The sequence below is a fragment of the Bufo gargarizans genome, chromosome 5 (assembly GCF_014858855.1).
Source record: "Bufo gargarizans isolate SCDJY-AF-19 chromosome 5, ASM1485885v1, whole genome shotgun sequence".
In the NCBI taxonomy this organism is placed as follows: Eukaryota; Metazoa; Chordata; class Amphibia; order Anura; family Bufonidae; genus Bufo; species Bufo gargarizans.
The window spans coordinates 54,141,879-54,168,203 of record NC_058084.1 but is presented as its reverse complement, the minus strand read 5'-3'; the positions used below and the strand labels follow the sequence as shown (position 1 = coordinate 54,168,203).

At 44.5% G+C, this 26,325-nt stretch overlaps 1 protein-coding gene across 1 annotated transcript in view; it reads right to left on the bottom strand.

Annotated features, from left to right (window-relative positions):
- LOC122938596 (MDM2 binding protein) overlaps window positions 1–26,325 on the bottom strand; it is a 68,521-nt gene that overhangs the window by 34,670 nt on the left and 7,526 nt on the right. Inside the window, exons 5-16 of the mRNA XM_044294208.1 lie at window positions 26,015–26,073; window positions 23,419–23,557; window positions 20,455–20,569; window positions 18,881–19,015; window positions 17,415–17,509; window positions 16,190–16,262; window positions 15,158–15,275; window positions 12,985–13,158; window positions 9,240–9,344; window positions 8,418–8,567; window positions 2,530–2,632; window positions 1,833–1,988 (exon numbers count right to left, since the gene is read on the bottom strand). Coding sequence (XP_044150143.1) covers window positions 1,833–1,988; window positions 2,530–2,632; window positions 8,418–8,567; window positions 9,240–9,344; window positions 12,985–13,158; window positions 15,158–15,275; window positions 16,190–16,262; window positions 17,415–17,509; window positions 18,881–19,015; window positions 20,455–20,569; window positions 23,419–23,557; window positions 26,015–26,073 — 1,422 coding nt within the window. The remainder of the gene's footprint in view (window positions 1–1,832; window positions 1,989–2,529; window positions 2,633–8,417; window positions 8,568–9,239; window positions 9,345–12,984; window positions 13,159–15,157; window positions 15,276–16,189; window positions 16,263–17,414; window positions 17,510–18,880; window positions 19,016–20,454; window positions 20,570–23,418; window positions 23,558–26,014; window positions 26,074–26,325) is intronic.

The window sequence follows — 26,325 nt, the reverse complement described above, 5'->3', positions numbered from 1 at the left end:
CGGGAGTTATTTTTAGTGCAAACTGATGCTGAAAATAACTGATCAATTTTTATTTTATTCTTCTGATGGATCAGAACGGAGAGCTAAATGGCAATATGAACTCCGCCTCATCCAGTTCCCAATAACCTGACAAATAGTCTTGTGCTGTATGATCAAAAAACTGCCTAATTGTCCTGCACTGGAATCATACAGGGATCTCGTCCGAGGCTAACCCTCAGATTTCTGATGCACTTTGAACGGCTGCCGGTCTGCCTGCCGATTAGAACCATTCAATGGTGCAAATCTTCACATGGTTACCTGCTGTATATAAAGTTATGGCTGCTGAAATGGAGAGAGGTAAAGAACAAGATTGCAGTGCGTCATGTACACAGGTCATACACATGAAACATCTGTTGGTTGAACGCTCCTTTGACAGACAGCTCTCTCTCTCTCTCCCCACAGATTCCCCCATATACACCCATGTCAACCAGGCATGCATGTGTTCTGAACGAGAAAAGGGAGTAAACGGCTTCCAGACGCCTCTGGCGGTGGCTTATCTCCCCAAAACCAAAAGGATCAGGAGTGTTGAAATTGAGGGGTCTGATCCTTAATAATAAACTGAACTGATGATTCTATAAAATAATTGATAGGAAAACACTATGTCTGATGAATGAAATTTTCAAGATAGAGTTTAAAACAGGTCTTCGGCATGCCGCACATAGCAACAGATGATCCTGCGGCACATAGGGGAGTACGACCCCGCAACGACTGTGAAACGCTGAAATTGTAGTCAAGGACTTGAGACATCAGAAACTTCTGGGCCTCGTTAATATCTCCGTTAGGATATCCATCAGGCTGATCCGGCACAGAGAAGCCTGCCTGATCCTCTACTTCACCGCCAGATCCCCATTGACTGCAATGAGGTGATCCGGGTGACTTATAGCATAACTGCCGGGTTTCGGACGGCATTTGTGCCGAATCTCCAAAACGTTATGGATCAAATGTAAGAACCAGATAAAGTGATCTAACTATTGGTCCTTAGGGCTCATGCACACGACCATATGCCCTCCGAGACATACGGTCCGTGAGCGGGCCATATGTCCCGTAGCGGCAAACATCTTTGTGAATGTGGGCGCACAGTATCATAGTAACCTATGATGCTGTGCGCTCCCGTGTGCACGATGTATGCTGCTCCAGGACATATGGCCCGCTCACGGACCGTATGTCTCGGAGGGCATACGGTCGTGTGCATGAGCCCTAAGCCATCAATACAGGCAATGTATCCTGTGCAGGAAGCAACAAATGCTGCGATACGCTGTGCACGATTGCGGTGTTTATCTACTCAACATCTGTATTAAAAAGGCACAAGTCTTATTAAAGGGGTTATCCAATATTTTTTTACTGTAATCAAAAGAGTAGAAATAACTTTCATTTATCAGGACGTGGCTGCGCTCCTAGTCCAAATATATACTCTGGCACTTATGACATCACTTTTGTACATTGTGCACGTGATCCTAGCCTGGCTACAACCCACAGCACATGAGAATGAATTTCTCGCCAGCTGTAGCGGCCGTGGCCTGGTAAGCATCTTAGAATAAGTAGGAATGAAAACGTTAAAACATTGCTGTAATTGGAGGGAAATTTAAAATAAATATAAAATTGGATAACCACTTTAAACATGGCCACAATGCCTGGAAATCTATCAAAACAAGTGCATAGGAAAAGGGGAAAAATACCCAATAGCAAACGGTTTCCCAGCTCAGGCTGAAGGGTTATAGGCCATTTGTAAGTTTCCACCTGAGCTGGAGACGCTATATAGAATTGTGGACTGATGTAATTAATAGGATCTTTACCCTCGTTGAACCTGCAAAGGCTGGAGCTCGCCAACTGCTGCACCTTGTGGAGTGAAGTATTTCAGTAACTCTTTAGCATCCAGGAGAGTAATCCCTTCTTTCTGAATGTCCTTCCGGCCAAGAAGATGATCTGCTGAACTGGAGAGTATAGAGGCCCTGAAGAGAAACACAGCGATAGAGCGCGGTCAATATAAAAGGGCAGATCACCATCACCGTATACAATATACACGTCATGTGGACATTTTTGTTATTTTTTATTAAAGCAAATTCTCTCCTTTACGCTCTAAGCAAATTATACCAGTAGGAGACAGTATTATTCCTAAAAGTTATCTGCTTAAAGGGGGCGGACTATGAACGTTTATTACCTATCCACAGGAACGGAGGGAAATGGATGATCACTGGTGGTCTGTCCATTGGGACTATTGGATCCACAAGTTCCCGATGTGAATAGACGACTTCTGTAATCACTGCTCTGTTCACTTCTAGGAGACAGCTGGAGATGGCCGAGCACTGCACTCAGCAGTCCCACAGAATTGAATAGGAGTGGTGGTCACACATCAGCTCCAATCACACAGGGGACTCAGGAACAGTGTTCCTGTGATCAGTAGAGGTCCCAAAAGGTCAGACCTCCCGGTGATTTTACATCATAGATGAGAAATGTTGCTTCTGGGCAAACTCATTTAATAAAAACACTTACCTAATTCTCTGCTTTATTTTCTCGAAATTTTCCAAATTCTGCAGAACATTTCTTTCCGGCCATTCAGATGACTTCATATTAAATAATGAGCTTGCATCAGAGCCTTAATGAGAATGTAGGAAAAAAATATATACAATAAATGAAACAAATGACATTTACATACATCTTTGACAGTCCAACATGTTTGAGTTGAAGAGTTAGTCCATCACTTTATGATCAGTGGGGGTCTGACCTCCAAGCCCCCCCACCAATCCGAGATATGAAGGGGATGCAGCACTAATTTAGCATTCTGCTCCCTTCCCCGTTTTTCCCCTGTAAAAGAGGCTCCTATGGGTCCCAATCATAGACTTCCTGAAACAAAGTGCCAGATTCTGTACATCACTGAACTGAGTCAAACCGACTCCACATTTTAGTCAGTGGTTTATTTGGGCCAACACTTTTTTTTTTTAAACAGAAAGATGTGGCTTTTGTCAGCCGTCTTTGACAGAATCTGGGATGAAGGCTCAGAATAAAGCCACCAACACAAATGTAAACATAGTCTTAACAGAAAAAAAAAAAAACAACTGAAAAATACTGTATTTGTACAAACCAAGAACAACATAGGCCAGAAACAAGAGAACGGATGGGAGCTGTATCCCCCAATGAACGGAAGAGAAACAGATTTTACGTTAAGTACAAAAATCTAGTTTTCGCATCCGTATTATTGGGGGGACACAGGCTTGACCATGGGACGTTAGAGAGCAGTTCCAAGGGTGGACATAACAAGAAACCCTCCAGTCAGAGAACCGCCGTCTGCAAAACTAGACTCCCCAGAGAACCGTCAGAAGACACAAAGGTGTAAAATTTGGAAAAGGTGTGTTAAGACGACTAGGTAGCCTACCTGAAGGGCCGAAGCCCCATGATGCACTGCCCAAGAGGCCCCTACTTACCGAGCAGAATGAGCAGTAACCCGAAAGGGTGGGTCCCGGTCACTGATGCGGTACGCTTCCACAATGGCCAAACTAATCCATTGGGAAATTGAAGCTTTGGATGCACCCAGCCCTCGTCTCCGCCCCTCTGGAATGACGAATAGAGAATCCGTCCGTCGAAAAGATGACTTCTGCGACAGATAGATGCGAATGGCTTGTACCAAAGCAGTGTGTGGAGCGACTGCTCACGAGGATGAGACGGGTCAGGACAAAATGAAGGGAGAATGGTCTCTTCATTGAGATGGAATGCCGACACAATCTTAAAGGGAACCTGTCATGTGGATATTTGATTATAATCTAATTATATACAATCATTAACTACTAAAAAGTACCTTAGATGTATTCACTTACTGGTGTGACAGATGGTTACCTCATAATATACACACAAAGATGCCACATGCTAATGAGCTGATTTGAGTCCAGCGTGAGGTCATGGAGTCCAGCGTATATTTAATTCAGAGCTATATCCACTCCCCTGCCCACCTGCTGCTGGTTCATATGGAAAATAACTGTCATTCAGCAGCAGGTGGGCGGGAAGAGTCAGGAGCTCATTAATATTCATAACTCATCATTATCAGCTGGCGCTTTTCAATACAAGATGTTGGCAGATTGACTGGGTCAATTAAAGAAAGTGACCCAGCATTTTGAAAAGAATCAGTCAGTCACTTATTTATGTTGCCCTTAGGCTGGGTTCACACCTGAGCGTTTTACAGCGCGTTCCTACGCGCTGTAAAACGCTCAACAAGGAGAAACCAATGATTCCCTATGGGAATGGTTCACACCTGGGCGTTTTACAGCGCGTACGATCGCGCTGTAAAACGCCCGACGCTCAAAAAAGTACATGAGCGACTTTGGGGCGTTTTGACGCGCGTTTGTGGCCATAGGACACTGTAGTCAATCACACAAACGCGCGTCAAACGCACGTTTACTATTACAAAAAACGCGCATAAAAATGCGCGACAAAAACGCGCGTTTGCGCAACGCTCAGGTGTGAACCTAGCCTTAGGGCTCTTTCACACCTGCGTTATTGTCTTCCGGCATAGAGTTCTGTCGTCGGGGCTCTATGCCGGAAGAATCCTGATCAGTTTTATCCTAATGCATTCTGAATGGAGAGAAATCCGTTCAGGATGCATCAGGATGTCTTCAGTTCCGGAACGTAAAGTTTTTTGGCCGGAGAAAATACCGCAGCATGCTGCGCTTTTTGCTCCGGCCAAAAAAAACTGAAGACTTGCCGCAAGGCCGGATCCGGAATGAATGCCCATTGAAAGGCATTGATCCAGATCCGGCCTTAAAGGGACACTGACAGGGCCAATAAGCATATTGAGGTATATATATGGCAGTACAGGTCTTATAATGGGTATTACAATCATATAAGTATCCCCCCTGTCCACATTATACATACAGAAAACTGAAGTTTTATAACCTGCTCCAACGGTCTTCAATCTGCCCAAGGGGCGGCGTTTCACCTCTCTTGCGCCCAGCCAGCCTTCAGTTTGCTGGGCGGCTTCTGCGGTCCCCGCTCTGAAGCGCTGCGCTGAACAGTGCCCTGCGCATGCGCCGGATCTTGTGAAGTCGGGGACAGTAAGCGCCGCCCAGCGAAGTGAATATTGATGAGCTGGGCGGCGCTTACTGTACCGGACTTCACAAGATCCGGCGCATGCGCCGGGCACTGTTAAGCGCAGCGCTTCAGAGCGGGGACCGCAGAAGCCGCCCAGCAAACTGAATATTCATGAGCTGGGCGGCGCTTCAAAGCGGCAGTTGGGGGAGGCTGGCTGGGCGCAAGAGAAGTGAAACGCCGCCCCTTGGGCAGATTGCAGACCGTTGGAGCAGGTTATAAAACTTCAGTTTTCTGTATGTATAATGTGGACAGGGGGGATACTTATATGATTGTAATACCCATTATAAGACCTGTACTGCCATATACATACCTCAATATGCTTATTGGCCCTGTCAGTGTCCCTTTAAGCTAAACGTCGTTTCGGCGCATTGCCGGACACGACGTTTAGCCTTTTTAGAGTGGTTACCATGGCTGCCGGGACGCTAAAGTCCTGGCAGCCATGGTAAAGTGTAGCGGGGAGCGGGGGAGCAGCATACTTACCATCCGTGCGGCTCCCGGGGCGCTCCAGAGTGACGTCAGGGCGCCCCAGGCGCATGGATGTCGTGTTCGCATGGCACGTCATCCATGCGCATGGGGCGCTCCGACGTCACTCTGGAGCCGCACGGATGGTAAGTATACCGCTCCCCCGCTCCTACTATGGCAACCAGGACTTTAATAGCGTCCTGGTTGCCATAGTAACACTGAAAGCATTTTGAAGACGGATCCGTCTTCAAATGCTTTCAGTACACTTGCGTTTTTCTGGATCCGGCGTGTAAGTGTGAAAGAGGCCTCAGTTAGGACACCATAAAACTGGTGACAGGTTCCCTTTAAAAAGGAGGGACTGAACAGGGCGAAGGACTACTTTGTCTTGATGGAGGATCAGGAAGGGCGACCGACAGGAAAGAGCCGCTAGTTCCGACACCCTACAGATGGAAGAGATTTCCAACAAAAAGGCTACTTTGTAGGACAGGAAGCGAAGGGACACCTGCTGCAAAGGTTCAAACGGTAAAGACTGGAAAGCGCTGAGCACTAGATTAAGATCCCAAGGATTTAACGGAGGACGGTAAGGGGGTGCAGCGTGTGCAACTCCCTGCAAAAAGGTTCTAACTAAAGAGAGCGAAGCCACATTTGGCAGAAAAAAAAAAAAAAAGCCAGCCCCAAGTCCATGCCAGACTGCAGGAAAGACGAGAGTTGTGTCAACGAGAAATAAATTAAAGACAGCTGGCACGAATCGTGGTCTGGGCTACCACATCAGAGAAACCCCGAGCCATTAGTACAGCAGCTTCAACAGCCATGCTGTTAAATGTAGAGACCTTAAATTCGGGTGGAAGATCGGTCCCTGCGACAAGAGGTCCTCCTGTAGGGGAAGAAACCAGGTTTCGTCGGCGAGGAGGGCACTTAGGGATGCGTGTCACACTCGGCACGGCCAATAGGGGGCCACGAGAATAACTGGCAGACCTTCGGACCTGATTTTCCGGAGCAGATGCAGAATGAGGGGAAGAGGGGGTAACATGTAAGGAAACATGAACTTACTCCATGGGATCACAAGGGCGTTGTACGCCAGGGTCATGGGATCCTTGGCCTGCTAGGCTCTGGGTGCCGCCCTGGTGACAGCCGCGGAGTTGTCGGACTGAACTCAAACCAGACGACCCCGGAGATGGTCGGTCCAATGAAGCAGGGAGAGACGAATTGCCCTCAATTCCAGAATGTTGATTGGGAGGGAGCGGTCCTCGCGTGACCACACGTCTTGAACAGAGATATTTTCCAACATTCCCAACTGAATTCCAGTTTGTAACAGTCTGAGATGACCTCTCTCATCCAGGTATCTGAAACATGAGCCGGCCAGACATGACGAAAAAGATGAAGACGACTGCCCACTCGACCGAAGGGTGCTAAAGACCATGCAGAGGAGGTCTTGGGGTTATAGGACTTGGAGCCGTGTTGACGGGGACGCCAGGAAGGACGGGGTTTGAAGGATGGCTTGCCTTTCTGATCTGGGGTGGGTTTGTCGGTTGGCTGCTTCGGGCTGGAAAAAAAAACTTAGAAAGGGCCGAAAAAGAGGTCTACGCCTTTTTGACTTGTTAAAACGTGCCCTGTTTTGTGGTGAACGAGTGCTCTTACCACCTGTAGCATTAGAAATCTCGTCCAGGCATACGGTGAATAGCCACTAAAAAGGGCTGACGAGCAGGCCATTAATTAGTCTGGCTGCGTCCAGAGAGGGTTCACAAATATAAGAACTGGCATGGGAGAGCTGCAGGGCAATATCGGAAAGTTCCTCCGAGGGTTCCCCCGAGGAGAGACCCCGACGTAGTTTCTTTGCCGACCCATAGCTTTGTTCACCCATGTAGACGCAAAAAACAGTCACAGTGCAGTGCCCATTGCTTCAAAGGATGATTTTGCAAAGAATTAAAAAAATGTATCCCTAGTATCAGAGAAGGAAGACCCATCCACTACAGGCAGTGGTATGCTTTGCCAAGCGGGATACTGGCGGGTCAACTATAGGAGAGGACGACCATAGTTGAGAGGATGAGGGGGTAGGTAAAGCCTGTAGGAAGGGAAGACAGATCTTACCCAGCCTGTGTCCCTCAATGTAGCTTGTCCAAAGGTGCCCTGGATCAGCGTCCCGCAGAGGTCTTCCTGAAGCAGGCGGTGGGAGGAGCGTAGAAAAGGCGCTAAGAATTCGCACCAGGACACAGAGGAAGGTGGGGAAAGCGGAGAGCACTTCAAGCCCTGCCGGCAAAATGGTGTCAGCACTGCACTATAACACGGGGAAGCGCAGGCTCGCCCCCCTCCCTTCCATACAGCGGTGCAGGCACTAGGAACCCCGGCAGAACGGAGAGGCCGGCCGGGAAGAGCCCATGGGGAGCCGGAGTAGGCCGCAGAGAAGCCGGGGCAGAGGACAGGATTGGAACGCCGCAATAATAGAGAGGGACTCGTAGGAAGAAGGTATTGTGGGCACGGAGGGCCTCCGTTCACGCCCCCGACAGGAGATGCGCGCATGGAGGGATAAGCGTTGGTGGGGGTCATTCCCTAAAGGTAACCTGAGAAGTAGAGTGAGGAGGAAGAAGTCATTTTGCAGGGAAGGGGAGTAAATAAGCGGTGTTCATCACCTATTGTCAATGGTGCGATTCTGCAATCTTCCTCCAGCTTTGTGCCAGTGTTATAATTAGCTTTTTTTTTTTAGCTTATCCCTATTAGGGTTTACATAAAATTTAATAATTGACCTCTCTGAATGGTAATCGCTATTAAGGATAATCATCTTTTTATTAACTCAAGCACACCAACGCTACAAAATAGTAATAATCTTAGTACATGGCACTTACCTGAAGGGGGCGCTCTATATAGACTTGATTTCAAGTCCTGGTTGAAGTCTGTGTTCCTTAGTTTGCTCTCAAATGTTCTCAGCACACTTTCCCGGGTAAGCTTTAGCAAGGCTTTTAAGGAGTTAACAGGTTGGCCAGCTTCTTGTCTTTCTTGAAAAGCAAATAAAAAATGCCCAAGATGCCTTTATTATGTAATTTTAAGTTAATATCGTGGCAACATTGATAAAACCAAAAAGTTAACTTTACATTGCTCTCATTTACATCCAACAAACAGCTTCTATGGAAAACTGTGATTGCAGATTTTACATGAAATTTATGTTTCAACATTGCGTTTTTCACTGAAAACTGCAAATGTAAGAGAAGGATGTGGTTTAAGGTAGTCCCATTACATTTAATTAAAAAATAAAAATATTAGATAGAATGTATATATATTCTCTCAGTCCAATGACGTGCCCCCTCTCAAAGTCTGTTAACTGGGCAAAATGTCTTGAAATGAGTCGTAGAATTTGTCTAGCAGTCAATGATCTCTTACCAAAAGGTACACTACCCAAAAGTATCCTCTGAGAGCCTTTTTAATAAGGCAATGGGGATAGCATATAATCATTTACATATCCGAGACATGACTGCATTAAAAGTTTTGTAGAAATCCAATATTTGTAATAAATTCTATATGATAAAAGCCATGAAGCTCAGCAACCCTTATGCCGTATCACTGCTGCCACATGATTTATATACCAACAAAACCCACATAATACTGTATAATTGGCGCACCTCATGTACACATTTTTGGTACATTCTGTTTTGCGTTCATTCCATACTTACGGAGATATTCTTTGACAACTAAAGCCTGAGCTTCAGCCAAACATTTTTCTCTCTTCATAAGGTGATCACCATGGTAATGTGGGAGAGTCTTCAATGCACTAAAGTCTGGAAGAAAAATTAAATAAAAAATAAATGTAGGCCTCATGCACATGAACGTATTTTCTTTCCGTGTCTGCTCTTTTTTTTGCAGACTGTATGCGGAACCATTCATTTCAATGGGTCCGCAAAAAAACAAAAAATAAAACAAAACAAGAAGTTATGTTTCCGTATGTCCTTTCCGCAAATAAAATGGAACATGTCCCATTATTGTCCGCATTACGGACAAGGATAGGACTGTTCTATTAGAGGCCAGCTGGTGCGTTCCGCAAAATACGGAATGCACACAGACGTCATCTGTATTTTTTGCAGATCGCAAAATACATACGGTCGTGTGCATGAGGCCTTATTCAATAACTAATAAGTATCCCAAAATGCTTTTACGAAAAACAAGCCCGCAAAGGGCCACATCGAGTGAGAAAAGTAAATGTCCTGGCTCTTGGATTGGCTGCAGTGATCACATAACGCTGCAGCCATTCACTAGCCTTAGGCTGGGTTCAGACCTGAGCGTACTGAACGTATGCTCTGTATGCGCGATTGTATGGGCGTTTGCAATCGCGTACACAGAGACAAGCGAACGCCCATTGTCGCGCGTTCCCGCTGAAGTCTATGCACGGGAACGTGCGACAAGACGCCCCAAAAATGCTCCTGTACTTCTTGGGGCATCGGGCGTTTTACAGCGCGATCATAGGGAATCATTGGTTCTTGCCTGTTGAGCGTTTTACAGAGCGTAGGAACGCGCTGTAAAACGCTCAGGTCTGAACCCAGCCTAAGCAGTAGGCTGCTGAGGACAGAGACGGGTTGCAGCGGTCACACATCCCGTATACCGGTACATCAACTCTTCAATCTGTAAAACAAGCCGAATGGCAGCGCAGAGATCAGCGCTGGAGAAATAAACAAGCATAACATTTTATTTCAGACCGTTCAGGAGCTCGTCTGAGGTGTTTAAATCATCTCAGAGAACCCCTTTAATGAGAGTTTAAAAAAAATGAATCTGCACCAAATACTGGAGCGAAGAATGACATCATGTAGAAAGGTGCAGATTTACTTTAAAAAGGGGTATTCCACTCTCATCAAATACATGCTATTCAGTCATGCTTCCTGTATCAATCCCAAGCAGGTGTCAAGTCATTCAATAGAAGCCTCTTCTTTTCATTTAGTGGATAAACATTTGTCCTAGTCCTCCAATCGTCACACAGGCGCTCTACCAAATAAGCACCATCTGTACAGAGGTCGCAATACGTTTTTTCTAAAAGAGTAAAAATACTCCTGCTGGCATTTTTGAGTATTTTCAGCTAAGGAATAGTATGAAATAAGACTCAGTTTTTCCCCAGCTATACCTTTAATTTTCTGAGTGCTTGCTTTTTACCATGTGAATTGTATTTTTTTTTTTTTAGCAACACCATTTTGGAGTACATATTTTTATTTTTTCCTACTTTTTCGGGGTGTAATGGGGAAAAAAAATTCTGCCCTAGTTTTTTTTCACTTCACATTTATGATGTTCATGGTGCTGCATAACTAGTGTGTTACTGTTATTCTATAGGTAGTACTATTACTGCAATACAAAATATGCGAAGTTGTGTGCGTCTTTTTACTACTTTTACGCAATAATAGCACATCTCGTTATGTCTCTGCATTCAAAGTCAGAACTTGCATTTTTGCTCTGATGTAGCTTTTTTTTTTTTTTTTTTTTTTTTTTTAACCACTTTTACTAAATAAAACCACTTTTTATGGAATTAACCTACAACTTCTTTTTAGTCCCACTAGGAGACATGGGTTCTGCAATGCACTAGCGTACCTCATCACTATGACAGGCAGTCTGCTATGCTGCTAATAGACATACAGTCATGTCAGTCCGGGGCCTTTGTTAGGCCCCCAGCTGCCATGGCAGCGATTGCTATACAATGCAGCATCTAGAGAGTTAAGCGGATGGCAGAAGAGTTATGTCCGATGCTGGCCTTAACAGCAGGAGCCTGGCTTCAGTTAGTGCTGGGCTCCCGAGGAGCGCTGTATCAGCACAGTGTGTGCGAGGGCTGTTCAGTTCATGCCAACCACGCCAGGGTTAATGGCGAGGACGGCAGGCACTGAACAGACTGAACTGGCTGCACCAATACAGAGGTCCAGACCCCCCAAAAAAAATATCTTGTGTAGAAAAGTGTAAAAATGCCTGTACAGGTGTCTATGATGCTTGTATGGGCCTTATGATGACCTTGTGTGTGTCCATCGTGGACAATGGGGGCATATCGCTAGGATATGCCCCCATTGTCTTATAGGTATGTGTACCACAGCTAGGACCCGCACCTATATCGAGAACGGAGCCCAGCAAGTGAAGGAGGGCACACTGTGCATGCGCAGCCGCCCTCCATTCATTTTCTACGAAGGCCGGTGAAAACAGCTGAGCGCTGGATTGGCTATTTCAGTCGGCCCCATAGAAATGAATGGGAGCGGAGGCTACGCATGCACAGTGTGCTCCCATTCACTTCTATGGGGAGCCGTCCTCCAGCCACCACCTTGCGGAGCTCCGTTCTCAACATAGGTGCGGGTCCCAGCGGTGGGATCCACACCTATAAGACAATAGGGGCCTAGCCTTAGATTGTGAGCCCCATTGGGGACAGCCCGATGCTAATGTCTGTAAAGCGCTGCAGAATATGTCAGCGCTACTATATAAGTGCATAAAATAAATATCTTAGCGGTATGCCCCCATTGTCCATGATGAGACAACCCCTTTAAATAATGAAGACCTCTGCAGAATGCCAGCAAGCAGATATCTTGAAAAGCATAAAGGAATTGATAGAGAAAGTATATCAGAAAATTGTATAACTTTTCATTAGACTTTATATAAAAAAAAAAAAAAAAACAAACACACACACACACACACACACACACACACTATTTGCTAGGGTTTCTGTCACCACAATTTTTGCTATTAAACAAGCTGACCTTATACATGTGCAAATGTCACCTGAATTTAACTCTGCTATTCTTTTTTTTGTGTGCAATTATAGGTTTTATTATATGCAAATTAGCCTCACATTGTACTGGAGGCTCTGTTCTCCCACTTCATGTCACGCCCCTTCTACTCTTGATTGACAGGGCCAGGCCAGCGTTAGTCTCCTCCTGCCGGCCCCTGGAAATCTCGCGCCTGCGGTGTCCCGTTCAGTAGTCGGAGCAGGAGCAGCGAGGCAGCCAGCAAGTGTACTTCCCTCACGGCGCCTTTGCCGAATACTAAATGGGTGGGCATCGGTGCGAGATTTCCCCGGCAGGAGGAGACCAAAGCTGGCCTGGCCCTGTCAATCAAGAGTAGAAGGGCGTGACATGAGGTGGGAGAACGGAAATTCTAGGAGCAGGTGCAACGCCTTCCCCCGCCTCCCAGAGGGTAATTTGCATATAATAAAAGTTATACCGTAATTGCACAAACACAGGGGCACACTGAAAAAAAAAAAAATGGAGTTAAATTCAGGTGACACTTGCACATGTATAAGGTCAGCTTGTTTAATAGCAAAAATTGTGATAACAGAAACCCTTTAAATTGGAATAACCCTTTGAGACTTGGCTATACTCCTATTGACCTAGATTAAATGCTATGGAGACTGAGATTATCAATGGTTAACTACTAAACAAAGACAAATAAAAAACTGAGTATTCTTACTTGATCCATCTGTGTTGGGCTTATCCCGAAGGCGTCGATGCAACAAAACAAGAGAAGCTGCGCCATTAATCTGACCGGCGGAATGAAGCATTGTCGCCTTGCAGACTCCATTGTCCTTCCCCTGAATTAGGAAATAGTAGCTGCAGTACTCGCCTTTCAGCTCGACCCCTGGAGCTAAAGAAACAGAATAATGTTGGCTTCCAGCAGAATACAGAGAGCAGATTCCCAGCGGTTGACAAATCATCCTTAGTGTGCAGCCGAAATCCTTTCATGTATATTACAGCGCTGGACAACACGTACCGAGCGGGAGCTGAAGGTTTACACTGACATCATCATGTGGCAGGGACATAACAAGCAAAAGTTCATTTTGTTGCTCCCATCAGCATTGTGCTGCCATATGGCACCTCCGTACAGCAATGCTTCTAGGGGACAATACCACCATAATACAACATTTATGGAATCAGTTTTTTCAAATCTGTGACACACACAGGTATAAGTAAGGACCCAAAATAGATCTATGGGCTCCATAAGCATGAGGCCTAACACATGGGATAGGATGGGACTCACAAAAAAATTTAAATGAATGATAAAAATAACCAGGAGAGAGTCTTATCCGCACTTTATGTCAATATGTAGGATTTTCTGCATGTTAGGCGTCATGCATACAACCATAATTTTGGTTCGCATCCGAACCGCAGTTTTTGCGGCTTAGATGCGGACCCATTCACTTCAATGGGGCCGCAAAAGATATAACCTGTCCTATTCTTGTCTGTTTTGCGGACAAGAATAGGCAGTTATATTAATGGCTGTCCGCGCCGTTCTGCAAAACACGGATGGCGTCAGTGTGCGTTCTGCAATTTGCGGATCAACGGTCGTGTGTGTGAGGACTTACTGAAACAAAAAGTCCGGTAGAAATCCCGAAGAGAACCCAGCAGTTTAACCGCCTGCGGATCTGTTCCAGTTTTGGCTGTGGAATGGCTGAGAGGTGGGGCTTAACCCATAAAGGACTGGGCCCATTTTGTTTTTGCGTTTTCATTTTTTCTTTTCTAACTTCCAGAAGCTACAACTTCTCAAATTGAGGGCTTTTTTTTGTGGGACAATGTTGCATTTTTTTCATGGAAGTGCCATATCTTTGCATATTAAGACGTTCACTGTGCGTTAAATATGACAAAGTCCTTATTCTGCAGATCACTGATTACGGCGATACCAAATAGGTTTCGTTTTTATTTTGTTTTACTACTTTAAAAGAAATAAAAACCTTTTCTTTGCATCCCCATTTTCTAACACCCATAAGTTTTTCATATTTCTGTCTACAGTGCTATGCGAGGGCAAAATTTTTGCAGGGTGAACTCCAAACATGCCCCGATAGCTGCAAGTTGTCCGGGAATGATGGAAGGTGTAGTTTTGCAACAGATGGAGGGCCACGAGTTTGACATCCCTGTTCTGATCAAGGCCTCTGCCTGTAATACATGTGCAATATGGAAACTGATGTGCACTGTATGGCTGACAAACTTTTCTACATAGTGTGTTCCAGGACAGCGCTAATAGGAACGAATGCTCACAGATACGGCATTGGCCATTTTATTCTTTTATGGATTCTTAAAAAAAAAAATAAAAAAAATAGAAGAATAAAAAAAAAAAATTTCTAAGGCCTCTTTCACACGAGCGTGACTGATTAGGTCCGGATGCGTTCAGTGAAACTCGCACCATTCTGAAAGCAAATTCAGTCAGTTTTGTCTACAATTGCGTTCTTTCCGTGTGGGTACAATGCGTTTTGATGCTTTTTTTCAAGCACGTGATAAAAAAAAAATAAAATAAAAATAATGAAGGTTTACAAACAACATCTCCTAGCAACCATCAGTGAAAAACGCATCGCACCCGCACTTGCTTGCGGATGCAATGTGTTTTTTACTGAAGCCCCATTCACTTCTATGGGGCCAGGGCTGCGTGAAAAACACAGAATATAGAACATGCTGCGATTTTCACGCAACGCAGAACTGATGCGTGACAAAAAACGCCCATGTACAGAGACCCATTGAAATGAATGTGTCAGGATTCAGTGCAGGTGCGATGCGTGACGTGAAAGAGGCCTAAATATGGTAGAATACATGGCCCTGCAATAAGATGGTCAGTATGAAGTTCCGGGTGAATATGTGCTTTCAGAATTACAGACCTTGGATTTCTTTTGGCTTTCTGGACATATAATCTTTCCATTTCTTTGAGCTACGCTGGAGCGCAGGTGGCAGAGGATGGCTGCAGACGTTGCAGGAGAGCATAAATATAGCCCCTACCTGAGGAAGAAGAGAAGGCATACGTGTAAGAAAACGATGAGCATTTCTAAGTAAAGATATCATGGAATTCGGACTTTGTCTAGCCGAAGCATACAGACAAGGCAGAGGAGGCTCCTGCTGCAGCCAGCTGTCTTTCAGCCAGGGACAGGACAATAGGTAGGAGGAGGGAGGACATGGTGGAGATCCTGGGACACAGAAGATTTCTTTATATATTTATTGTATTAATCGTGAGACAAATGAAGAGAAGAAGGGCAGGGATATTTTTTTAGGCTACTTTCACACTAGCGTTTTTTGCTGGATATGTCGGGGGCTCATCAAAAATGCTTCCGTTACTGATAATACAACCATCTGCATCAGTTATGAACCGGTTGTATTATCTGTAACATGGCAAGGACGGATTAGTCATGAACACCATTGAAAGTCAACAAAACAAATCCATCCCCATTGACTTGCATTGTGGGTCGTGCCGGATAAGTTCTGCTCCGCATGCCATGACGGAAAGACAATCGCAGCATATAAATGACGCCTCGCACATTTTCTAACAATTTTGGGATAAAGCACTTATATACTCATGTGGGTCAGGATGTGACTGGAGAATAAGTCCATCAACAATATATGTAAATTCAACAGAGGTGTCTGGGACCGGCTGCTTTCTTCCAAAACCACTGCCACATTTGCTCACAGGATGTGTCCGATATTGCAGTTCAGCTCCACTGAAAGGAATGGGGGTGAACTACAATACCACAACCAGCCTGTGTGGCAATGATATATAGAGATAGATAGATTTTTTATTTTTTTGGAAAAAAAAAAAAAAAGCAGCTTAAATTTCCTCGTCATGTACAGCGATTTATTTATTTATTTAAGTTTTTATCGGAATAGCAAACCACTGATGAAACTTCCTCTAGACACGGTACCTTGTCATTCATGGAGCAGAGCTGACCCAACATCAGCTTTGATTTTCCTTGAAGAGAGTTTCTTGTAAGACATCTGAATAATGTTAAAGAAAAAAGTACGGCAAGAATGGCCATGCTTGCGAGAAGCCACTATGGGGGTACTGAATATAAACAGTGTTAGGATATGTGCAAATGGTGCTGGAGTCTTTAGTCGGCAGTATACTCTGATGATACATACATCCAGTGAAGGACTGTGATGGATGCCAGACATCAGAAGATAGGATAGGTCATCAATATCAGATTGGTGGAGGTGTGAAAACTAAGCAATGGATGAAGTCTTCCACCCACTGTATAGTTTCATGCCTGCCCAAAACAGCCGATTGGTCCTGGTATCTGAGGATATGCCATCAATGTCCCAGATGGAAATAAATCTTTAACGATGGCAACAGGTGGGGGAGTGGAGAAGGGAAAACATCCAAGAGGACAGCTCACACAGGCTGTGGATATGGGGGGGGGGGGGGGGGGGGGTGTAGAACACCCACAAAGCAGTTTGCAGCAGAGGATTTACATAAGCGGTGTACAGGTGTAGCAAGAAACCAGATCGCCTGTGCAAACTCTGCTTGGAGCACTCAGCATCCCTGTCTTTAAGGAGCAGATCTGTCATGAGTTACAAAAGGGGAAACCGCTCTAGGAATGAAGTTGTGCTGATAGATTAAAGCTAGTGAAGACAGTAGCATCCTGGATACACAGACCTTATATCTACGATGTATTACCAAGAGTGTCACGTTCACATGAGAAAGTCTGAAACTAGGAGCAGATTGTAAACTGTATATAAAGGGGTGTAAAGGTTAACACTGAATTAAAGCAACCACTAACATGTAAAAATCTTTTTTCCCTTGTCAAAGTCGTCCATAGCCTTTAAGGACACAATACAATTTTTTTTTTTGCCTTGAATTTTGACAGCTCCTATCAGATTCATTTTTCCATTGACACAGTTATATGGCACCATCTATTGGACCTCCGTAATATTTATGGGGCTCAGTTTCACCCTTGAAAGCCATGGAAATCCATGAGAAATCTGCAATTGCATTGCAGGGGGTGGACAACAGGAACCCCCCTACCATCCAAAAAGTGCCCCTTCATACACCTTCAATAGCTGTCCACTGAGGGGCTATTCCTCCCAACTTCCCATACACACTTGGCCAAGCATGCATGTGTTGTCCTTGCCACAATCACAAAAGGATACAGCTCATAGACACAGCTTGATATGAAGTAAGGAGGTAGTTCTGACAAGGACACCATCTGTATGAACTCCAGGGACGACCCATAGTAATGAAAAACCTGTGAAAACATAAAGGGGAAAAAAAATTAAAAAAATATATAATAAATTGCTAAAGTGCATGCTCAGTCGTCTGGACTACAAATATATGTAGGTCACTAGGGTGATGCAAAGCTGCTCTTTATTCATAGCCCTATTTACTTACGTATAGCCCTTATCGCTGGACTCCTGGCAGCTCATAGACACTCATTACAGCTAAATTCTTAGCAAAATGATAAGAATATGGAGGAAATTAGTGTTTTGGAGCTGTCAGGAATTCCCCTGACCTGGACTGACTGCATCATTGTGGTTTATAATACAGTCAGTTCCTATCTGATGGTAGGTCTATCACAATGTACTCACATCACGTGAGCACAGTACAATAGACCCCTGATCAGATTGGAACTGGCTGCATCATAAATTCTCAGTTGGTCCAGGAGACGTGACTGACACAAGGTCCGTGTTTGCTGGACAGAGAACAGTCGTGTGAAGGCAACGTGGGGTCCGCAGCATGGGTGGCCTACGGTCATGTGAATGAGCCCCAAAACTGAAGTGGAGCTACTTGGCAGCAAGGCTGAAATTTAACCCTGTAGGACAAAAACTGCTAGCATTTTATTTTAATATAGAACACCTGAAATATTTATTTTTAACCCTAAATGAGTAAAATGCAATCATAATTCCCCCCCCTGTTCATATTTTGCAATGCAAACAAAAGTATCTTGCCATGCACCAGATCAATCATCCAGGCTGAGCCACTGTAATAAATGTAACATCCATCAGTCAAAAAAGCATCACATCCGCACTTGCTTGCGGATGCGATTTTCACGCAGTCCCATTCACTTCTATAGGGGCAGGGCTGCGTGGAAAACGCAGAATATAGAACATGCTGCGATTTTCCCGCAACGCACAAGTGATGCATGAAAACCAACGCTCATGTACACAGACCCATTGAAATGAATGGCTCCAGATTCCGTGTGTTCACATCACGCATTGAACCCGCGCGGAATACTTGCTCGTGTGAAGGGGGCCTTAGGAGAGACAGTGAGAGTCCGGATTACTCCACTGACACACGATGATTGACAGCTGTCCCCGTATTACTGTGTACATAGACGGCTGTCAATCACTATGTGGGAGGAAGAATCAGGACTCTCTCTCCTCGGAGTCCTGCCAGGAAATCCTGCACCAGATCACATGTACCTATAGATCACAGCGCTCAGCCTCTCCCCCTCTATCATATTCCACTCTCAGACAGGGCAGCCCACAGGACATCTGGGTGACACAGCCCCTCCATACAGTAATCACCCCCATTACCTCACGCCATACCCCAAAGTGACACATCTTTTGCAAAGACAGGTTTTATTTACTTGAAAGCTACAACCCTACAGAAAACTTACCTCTGGTAGCAAGGACTTTTGGTTTCCATCGTGCTGATTTTTACACACATCGTTCAGTTTGAGAAAACGTGACTGAGAACCGACATCACAGCAAGATCTGATGCAGAAGTCTTGGAATTCCACCTCCGAAGTAAACTGAGGAGGGAAAAAATAAAATAAAAAATACACGTTAATTTGTGTTTTTCTTAAAGGGGTTTTCCGAGCCTTTGGTTTAATTAGGGTATGGTGCTAACCTGTGCAGGGAAGCTCTTTTACATAGGACTTGCCCCACCTTGCTCCCCCGATGCCACAGTCTAAGCTGCACTAAGCTCGCACCCTGGTCCCGACCAGATGTGGCCACTTCCTTTCCTTTATGGCTGCACTGACAATAATGCAGCTGAACAGGGGGGTGAGTATACGGGGACGACACCATGGGAGGAGCGAGCAAGGGCAAGTGCTATGTAAAAGAGTTTCCTCCACAGATTAGCACCATGCCCCAATTAGTCCAAATGTCCGGAGAACCCCTTTAAATGCGTTGTTCATCCAGTGATTTTTTTTTAAAGGGTTACATACCAAGGTACTTAAAGGGGTTTCCTTGAATGACAACTTATTACCAACCTACAGGATAGGTGATAAGTGTCTGATTGATGTGAATCCGACCACTGATCATGAGAACGGGGTCTCCAAAAGAAACAGTGGGATATTATACACTGCTGCCCTGTACACCGCCATCTTCAGCAGTCCCACAGTGCGCATGTTTGACCTAAAGTTTGCGGGGGTCTTGAGGCTGGATTGACACCAGACACGTCTCTATTCTGGGACAATCTACAATTCACTACATTTGGGTGGAGTATTCAAAAGCACATATAGTGGGAAAATAAAACTGCATGGAATTGACAGCTTTCCATTCCGTATCATGTTGCTTCTTCAGCGTCAAGAGGTCCGGTCACTTTTCCCGACGTGTCTGCGTTACAAAATAGTTGTATTCCACATGAAATGACAATTCTAAAGCATCTTTTCTTTATAACTGTGTATTGTGCTTTTCTTCTATTATTCCTACTAGTCGCTTATGAATAAATTGCCAGCTGGGTGTTACCAGTCAGAGGGGTGACCCTGCACAGTCGCACACTGTCCAATCAGCGGCAAACCGTGCAGAAACAACCCTTCGACAAGAAGAATGGGAACACACAGTGAGAAATGTATTCCTAAACTTATAACCGGAATACTGAAGGAATGGAAAAACATAGTTACATGGAAGCCTCAGAATTGTTTTCACATGGAGAATACAAGTAGTTACTAAAACAGACCCGTCAGGAGAGGGGACAGGCCCTCTTTATATGCAACAAACTGCATGGTGGAAAGAGCGCGCCACTTCTTCTAAGCCATTATAACTTGAGACACCTTCAAAAATGTCAGAGTGCAAATCTGTGGCATGCAATTTGCAGGTAGAGCAAATCAGTGGGCGCTGTGTCACCTACAAGCATGTTTAGGCTGGCGGTATAGTGCTGCCCCCTATGGTACAGGGATACACACACTGAGCAGCCCCCTTCACCATGATAGGGCTGCATAATAACCTTAAAAACAAAACCTCATACCTTTTGCTCGCTGATCTCCACTGAGCCTCTCCAGAACTCCTGTGGATCTAATGCACTGGTCAGGCCGTCAGGAGCGATTACATTCGCTGACAGATAATTTGAGATTTTTTGCCACCTAAAATGAATTTAAGCAGAACATAACATTTTTTAGTAATATAACATCCTTACATTTCATGTGAAACTAGGTTGGGGCTGGTGAGAGCAGGGCAAACTTTGTTTTTATCACTAGGAGTAATGTGAATATGAACCTTTATTCTGCCAGATGCTGCTCCTGCAAGTGCCAAGGAGGCGGGGTGCTCTCTACATTGAGCTTCACAGCCGTCACTAAAGGGCTGAGGGGAGGGGCTGTGAAGTAGCTCAATGTAGAGAGCACTTCATAGTTATGTTCCGCCTGCTTGGCACTTGCAGGAGAAGCATCTGCAGAATAAAACTTCATATTCACAATACTCCTATTGATAAAAGTTCCACAAAAGGCGCGTTTATCCTCCTCTCCTCAGCCCCTACCTAGTGCTGTCAGCAGTAGATCATGGTCAGAACTGCCGACAAACTTGCTTTACCAGTATTTAAGTACTTTTAATATAAAAATGATTCAAGGAATAATCCCTTGAAAAGCAGAAAATTATTAGCAGAGGTCTGTAGGACAATTGTACCAACTGTCATAATAAGAATACAGATTTGCCCCAAACTAAGCCGGTGGAATGCTTGCCCTGTCCCCTCACCAACTACTGATTTATCTGCCTGTATATGCAGTGAATGTTAAAGGGATTGTCCGCCCATATATACGGACGTCCTATCCTCAGGATAGGTCATCAATATCAGATCAGTGGGAGTCTGACATTCGGCACCCCTGACTATCAGCCGTTTGTAGGAGGCAGGAAAGACCAAGAGCATTGTAATGAAGAGGAAGTAGTGCTAGCATGGAGCTGCCTATCACTGGGGGTGTCGGGAGTCGGACTCCCACCGATCTGATATTGATGACCTATACAGAGGATAGGTGATCAATATATATAGCCGGCCAAGGCCTTTAAAGCGGTTGTTCACTCCCAAGGGCCTTCCCCCCACCTCAGCATGGCCAGACCTGTGAACAGAATCATACTGACCCAATCCCTACCCATCTCATCAGGTTTGACGTGGATGCTGCAGCCCATTACTAGCCACAGCGGTGATTTGTTCCCCATGCGTCATGTGACCCAGTGACATGACAACTTAGTTCTCTGCTCTACCTATGCTTTATCCATGCATTATGTTACTTATATGTTTAAGATTGTGCTGCATTTTAACATTATTTTACACTAAGTCCTATGTATATTGACTAGTGTGTATTTTTTAGAATATTTTTTAGCATTTTTTATCATTCTAACTGGAGATTAAGCATTTTTATTATTCTAATTGGGGTCTATGTATTGAATATATGATTTAGAATGTAAATCTACAAAAAACGCATCTATATATATAAAAAACCGCAATACAAACGCATCAAAACCGCATCATGGCGGAAATTGACTTTGGACACTCCTATTCTGGATTACAACAACCGGAGTTTATGCAGGACCCGAGGAACGCTTATAAAAAAGGAGGTTTGAGTTGCAGGAGGTACCACTGAAGAAGGGATTGGAATATCCCGAAACGCGTCTGGGTAACAGACACTCCGCAACTACCTCCGTAATAAGGACTTTTAGCATGGCCATGCTTTAAAAAGATCTATGAATAACTGCTTCTTCGCGCCGATAATATTGTCCGGGATATCCGAGTAAGCGCTGCTACGAGACGAAAGTCCCGCTCCAAACATCACGAGACTTGAGTGATATCAGCGTGGAATCCGTGGAGACAGAGCGGCGTACATAGCAGTTTGCTCAGCGCCCTCAAGAAACTTCGCCTGAATATACGAGACCAGATCTCGGACGGCTCCTTCCAGGCAGAGGTAAGACTGCAGCTGAGCTTATTACGGGACTGCATAAAATTATAGCCAAGCTTTTCTGTGTGGTGGTGTTTCACACCATAGACTCGGACTTATCCATTCCCCACAGGAATTTTACTCAGCGAATATTTTCAGCAAATTGCGCTATTACGCGCTGGATTTCAACTATTGTTCACAACAAGTCACTATATATATATATTTTCTCACTATGTTCATCAATATATTTTTATTATAATCAAGTTTATATTTCAGCACAAGACGATTAGTCAATTTATTCATTTATTTATTTATCACTTTGAATTACATACTATTGGAATCCCTATTTCTTGCTGCATTAGTTTTATGGTCGACCATAGTAATTGTTTTAAATTATTTTATATTGTAATATTTTATTCATTTTATGTCATCTAAATTAGTGATATTTTAAATTAATAAAATCTGAGTGTGTGCCATAGTTCCGAGTGCTCACTTCTATAGTCCTGTTTATGACACATGAGGCGTCACGGCTGTGGTCAGTCATTTCAGCGCCCACGTGACCTGCATCAAACTCAATGTTAATGTGGGGAGACCTGCAATCTGCAGAGGCGCTGGAGGAGCAAAGGAGCCTGGACCCAGCGGTGGGAATCAAGTCCCTCTGCAGGTCGGGCCATGCTGGTGAAGGGGGTCTGCCACAAAGGCCTCTGGGTGTGAAGAAACTCTTTAATCAATGGGAAAGGGGGTTGCCAGGCAGGTGGAGGATGGCTCATGAATACAGCTGACGCCTATTCCTCCTGGTGGCCATTATATAAACAGCACAATGTTCTTTTGCTCTTTAGTATAATCGACTAGCAGACCAGTATAATGACACGCCAGCTTTATACTGACCAGCATATTTTAATGACAATGCCGCTAAGTATATGTCAGACTATTTTTCTTCCCTGGCACCAGCATACCTTTGGTTCAACTGTCCTGGCAGTGACCGACATAAAACGGATCTCAAATTCAATTTGGGTGCAAAACAAGTGGCACAATTTAATCTAAATAACCCCAGTAAGTGACCACAGTACCCTCTGCGCTCTCTAGTGACAATGGTGATCTTGGCAGCATGCCACTCCTTCAGATGTTTTATTGCCCCCACTGCAAGGACACACTCCTTCAGTTTTGGAACAGTCTGAGATATCAGCAGGACGTCCACCAGCACTCGGCCTAAAAAGGAAGCAGGAAAAAACAAAACAGGTATTAAAACTAAGGATCTCTCTAAACCGGTCACTTCTCAGGAACCATTACTGCTTGTTTTTATACAGGTGAAACTCGAAAAATTTGAATATTGTGCAAAGTTCATTTATTTCAGTAATGTAACTTAAAAGGTGAAACTAATATATGAGACTCATTACCTGCAGAGCGAGATATTTCAAGCCTTTGTTATAGTTTGGATAATTATGGCTTACAGCTTATGAAACCCTAAAGTCACTATTTTGAGGTCCCCTTTGCTCAGGGGGTATGGATTAATTAGCTGACTAGAGTGTGACACTTTGAACCTAGAATATTGAACCTTTTCACAAAATTCTAATTTTAAGCTGCATTACTGAAATAAATGAACTTTTGCACGATATTCAAATTTTTCGAGTTTCACCTGTATATACTCCTAGAAATCCGTCACACAGTCTGTACTGTGGATTAAGAACATCGTCAGTCCATCCAGTCACAGACTATAATCTTAGTATCGCTGCACCACACAACTTTACAGAAAACACTACAGGTATTATTCACAGTATTTAAATAAAAAGGGCTGTCTGGTTAAATAGACACTTTCATTAGAAGGGGGTACGTGAAGATTCACAGAATTTATTTATTTTTTAAAGAATTTGTGACAGCTTTTTATTATTTCAGCAGTACTCTTTTTTTTCCCCCCGATAAAAAAGGGGTTCAGGGGACTTTTTGATGGTCTAACCTCCGGATGGTTATCAATATCAGATTGGGGGAGGGGGTGTCTGACACCAATCAGCTGTTTCAGGCAGCCACAGGCCCCAGAAACTATACAGTGGGCAGAAGGAGCTTTCCACTGTGTAGTTTCTGGAGCTGGAGTATCCAAGCACACACAGTAAGGGTCCATTCACACGTCCGCAATCTTGCGGAACAGGTGCAGACCCACTCATTTTCAACAGGGCCGGAATGTTCTGTCCGCTTCCGCATTTGCACTTCCGGATCCGCACCTCCGTTCCACAAAAAAATAGAACATGTCCTATTCTTGTCCGCGGACAATAAAAGGCATTTTCTATGAGCGTGCTGGCGATGTGCGGTCCGCAAAATGCGGAAAGCACATTGCCGGTGTCCATGTTTTGCGGATCCGCAAAACACATACGGACGTATGAGTGGACCATCTTAAAGGGGTTGTGTCACTTCAGCAAATGGCATTTATCATGTTGAGGAAGCTAATACAAGGCACTACTTACTAATGTATTGCGATTGTCCATATCGCTTCCTTTGCTGGCTGGATTCATTTTTCCATCACATTATACATCCGAAGTCGATTCGCATAAAACTTTATTAGAATACTGTATGGAGCGAGCGCTCCATACAGTATTAGAATGTATTGGCTCAGATGGGCCGAAGTTATTACTTCACGAAGACTCATGAGACTTTGGGTAATAACTTCAGAAATTAATTTCTACTCTTAAAAAACTTTCACTGAACTATGATTCGGTTCCCAGTGGTACCTTGGTAGCAGCTGTGCCTGGTACTGCAGTAGCAGGTACCGATGCTACATGATCTACAGAGATGTTCCAGGTATTACAGTAGTAGGTGCAGATTTATGGAGCTATACCAAGTTAACAATAGAGGGGACAGGAGCGCCGGGGCCCCAGGGAGTTGCCAGTGTTGGACATCCACAAAACTGATACAGATGGGCTTAGGGCTAATGTACACAAACGTGTGCCGCCCGTGAATGGCTCCGCGATCCGTCTGCACTGCAAAAAAAATAGATTATGTTCTACTTTTTAGGCTAGTTTCACACTCGTGTTTGGTGCGGATCCGTCATGGATCTGCACACACAGATCCGTTCAGATAATACAAACATCTGCATCCGTTCAGAACGGATCCGTTTGTATTATCTGTAACATAGCCAAGACAGATCAGTCTGAACACCACTAAAAGTCAATGGAGGACTGATCCGTTTTTTTATTGTGCCAGATTGTGTCATAGAAAACGGATCAGTCTCCATTGACTTACATTGTGTGGCAGGACGGAATGTTTGGCTCAGTTTCATCAGACGGACAGCAAAACGCTGCAAGCAGCGTTTTGGTGTCCGCCTCCAAAGCGGAATGGAGGCAAACTGATACATTCTGAGCGGATCCATTCAGAATGCATTAGGGCAAAACTGATCAATTTTAGACCGCTTGTGGGAGCCCCGAATGGATCTCACAAACAGAAAGCCAAAACGCCAGTGTGAAAGTAGCCTTAGCGGTGTGGAGGCACGGACCAAAATGACACAAAAGTGCTCCATAGTGCTTCTGCTCAGCAGCTTCTGGATCCATTAAAGTGAATATCTGTGATATGGTGCGCGCACAGCCAGTGCCCATATATTGCGGACCCGCAGGCTGCAAAACGGGCAGGGCTGCCACACGCCTTTATCCTGAGAAAAGGCCATCAATATCAAATTCTTACCTGGCGCAGGGAGCTTGTCTGACAGCTGATGGATCAATTCTGCAGATTCTTGAAATAAGCTGAGAAAAAAAAAAAAAGACGATCGACTTATGTGCAGTAATATACACAGCAACCAGTTCCAAGTTATTCTGCCACAAATTTTTTTTAATTTTTTTTTACAAACCTTAAAAATCAGACTTCAACCCAATCTTAAACATGATCGTGAGAGGGGAATCTGAATCCTACCATAAAATAGGATTGCCCAACACGATGAACACCATGGGGGACCTTTACTGAAGGTTTTACACCACTATTGTGGCATTTAAAAAAAA